General features: G+C 31.7%; 1 protein-coding gene across 1 annotated transcript; it reads left to right on the forward strand.

Annotated features, from left to right (window-relative positions):
- The first annotated feature begins 1,661 nt into the window (after nt 1–1,661).
- LOC115964325 lies at nt 1,662–2,807 on the forward strand. Its single transcript, XM_031083660.1, has 2 exons — nt 1,662–2,468; nt 2,541–2,807. Exons 1-2 carry the CDS (start codon nt 1,662–1,664, stop codon nt 2,805–2,807), a joined length of 1,074 nt encoding a protein of 357 aa, XP_030939520.1.
- Nucleotides 2,808–3,051: the final 244 nt, after the last annotated feature.

Raw genomic sequence — 3,051 nt, forward strand, 5'->3', positions numbered from 1 at the left:
TTTGAAGAGGTTTCAAGCCTTGTGAACAGTTTTATAAAACATTTTAACTCTCTATACGTGCCTTTTGATGAAATATAACTCTATGGGTATAAATAGAGGAAAACACAAGAAATCCTGTGGTTATTCTCCAAAATTATGTAGAACCCAACAACTTGGTTGTATCTTGGGGACAAGTTTGCGATAACCATTTAGTAACAAAAGTGTGGGGGCAAATATTGTTTAAGGATAACAATTTTGTGCCTCTAAGTAATCTATTTCTATTCGTCATTTGTGTTATCTTTGTTCTTCTTTTATTACTTTGTGTATTACTCTCAACAATATTTAGCCAAACATTAGAGGTAATTCAATTATTTTGAAAAAGACAAAACTTAGCTATAATATTTTAGTTGTAGTGCATTAGGTTTCCCAATTATTATTATTTTATTAGTGTCATAATTATTTGTTATTGCTATTAATGACTTCTTATAATAGTAATTATAATTAATTATTTAAAATTTCATTGGAGCACAAAATAATAATATAAAAAAGAAGATCAAATGCATAGCAATAATCCATGCTTAAATTTTATTGCAAGAAATTTTCTAAAAATAATAAAAATAAAAAGACAACTTCTAATGGGTTTGATAAGAAATTATCCTTTCCTTTTTCACATTTGTTATATTTATTTATTTTACTTTTCTAAACTTTTAGTTTTTTTTTCCTAGTATAGTATTAGGGGCATAGGAGTAAATTTATATAATATACATTTTCTATCAATTTTTTTCTTAACCAAACAAAAGAGTTTTCTACCTCTCCACTTTTTGACCCTCAAGAAAACTAAAACCTCTTATATTCTCACACTTTTCCATTCCCTAATAAACCAAACCCTAAAGGAGGAAGTACTGTTGTATATATAGGTATATACAAGGATAGGTTGTAATAATGATATTTGAGTTTGGAGAATATGGTTTCATAAAGTGAAAATTCAAGTTCTGGAAATTTTTAAGTGAAAATTCGAAAATCAGTATTTTTGATCGATCGAAGCTTTGGCTCGATCAATCAAAAATGGTAAAAAAAAAAAAAAATCCTGGAGTTTCTGGATGTCTCGTTCGCTGTTCGATTCTTGTTCGACCGATCAAAAAGAGCACTCGATCGATCGAAAGTAATTTTCGACCAATCGAAAATCGTGAAACTGGATTTTCTGCAAAATTTTCTAGTGACTGTTCAAAAAGGTTGAAGAGCTTTCAAGTCTTGTTAACGGTTTTATAAAACATTTTAACTCTCCATACGTGCCTTTTGAAAAAATAACTAACTCCACAAAATAATAAGTTAGAGAGAAATACAAGAAATCCTATGGTCATTCTCCAGAATTGCTATCTGTAGAACTCAACATCTTGGTTTTATCATAGGGACAAATTTACGAAAACCCTTTAGCAACAATAGTGTGGGGTGCAAATATTATTTAAGGAAAACAATATAGTGCCTCCAAGTTATCTATTTTTTGTTTGTCTTTTGTGTTAACCTTGTTCTTCCATTATTACTTTATGTATCCCTAACAGTTTTAGACAATATTTCCTACAATGGAAGGAACAAGTGATGTTTCAGTGTTAAAGATGTTGATTCATGAGTTGGTGAAATTGGATTGATTTTATGGAACCAATTTCTCTCAATGGGAAGACAAGATGAAATTCCTATTTACTGCACTGAAACTTTTCTATGACTTGGACCCGAAATTGATATCTTTTCCTACTGTGAGTGATAAAGATATTGATGAGATTAAGGCACAAAGAAAAACTTGGGAAGAAGATGAATTGATATGCAGATGGCACATTCTCAATACTCTTTCAGATTGTCTCTATGATCTCTACACATTAATAAAGTCACCGAAGAAGATTTGGAATGCTTTAGAAGCAAAGTACAAAACTGAGAAAGTAGGTATGAATAAGTTTATTATTCAAAAGTATTTTGATTATAAAATGCTTGATAATATCTTAGTTTTAGATCAAGTGCATGAGTTACAAATTTTGGGCAATAAACTCCAAGATTTGTCAATCAATATTCTTAAATCATTCCAAGAGGGTGCAATCATTGCGAAACTCCCACCAAGTTGGAATAATTTTAGGAAGAAGCTTCTGCATATGTCGGAAGATCTCACTTTAGAACAATTCGGACAGCATCTTCGAATTGAAGAGGAAAGTCGGGTTAGAGATGTGACTAACACCGATTCTAAAGTGAATGTGAACAATGTGAGCAATGTTCAAAGTGGGAGTTCGAGTAAGACCAATAAGCACTTGAAAGTGAACAAAAGTGGGAGTGGTTTCAAGAAGAACAACTCCAAGAATCCCAACAAGGACAAGAAGAACCGAGCATATTTCCATTATGGAAAGAAATGCTATTACATTTGCGAATGTAGACTCTTAAAAAACAAGAAAAAGGATGAAGAAGGCAATATCATTGAAACAAATGTCATTGAGGACATTGTTGCTATGGTAAGCGGCATACATATTGATATGATCACTGAAGTTCATATGGCTGTGATTACAAATCCTTTTGATTGGTAGTTTGATTCAGGTGCAACGGTGCATGTGTGCAAAAACAAAGAGCAATTCAAGACTTATGATGAGTCTTCCATAGAACAACAAGTGTTGATGGGCAACCACAATAAAGTAAAGGTTCTTGAAAAGGGCACCGTTGAAGTGAAGATGAGTTCCAACAAGGTGATGATCTTGACCAATGTTTTTCATGTACCCGATATCAAGAAGAATCTTGTGTCTGCCAATTTGTTATATAAAAGTGGTGTAAAAGCTGCACCTGAATCGGATAAGTAAGTCTTGTCCAAGAATGAGATATTTGTAGGAAAAGGGATATGCTACCGATGACATGTACAAACTAAGTATTATTAATAAAAAAGTTTCTGGTTATGCTTATATTGTTGATTCTTCATATTTGTAACATACTAGATTATGACATTTAAATTTCAAATACTTGAAGTTTATGTCGAAGCATGGTATGAATTCATATAAGCATGATGATGAAAAGAAATGTGAGATTTGTATTCAAGCAAAGTGATGG

The sequence above is a fragment of the Quercus lobata genome, chromosome 10 (assembly GCF_001633185.2).
Source record: "Quercus lobata isolate SW786 chromosome 10, ValleyOak3.0 Primary Assembly, whole genome shotgun sequence".
Lineage (NCBI taxonomy): Eukaryota > Viridiplantae > Streptophyta > Magnoliopsida > Fagales > Fagaceae > Quercus > Quercus lobata.

Excerpts from the sequence above, each read along its gene's own strand:
- LOC115964325 (XM_031083660.1), top strand. The coding sequence starts at position 1,662 with ATGAAATTCCTATTTACTGCACTGAAACTTTTCTATGACTTGGACCCG. Across the intron at positions 2,469-2,540 it reads TTGAGGACATTGTTGCTATG|TTTGATTCAGGTGCAACGGT; the intron begins GTAAGCGGCATA and ends TTTGATTGGTAG.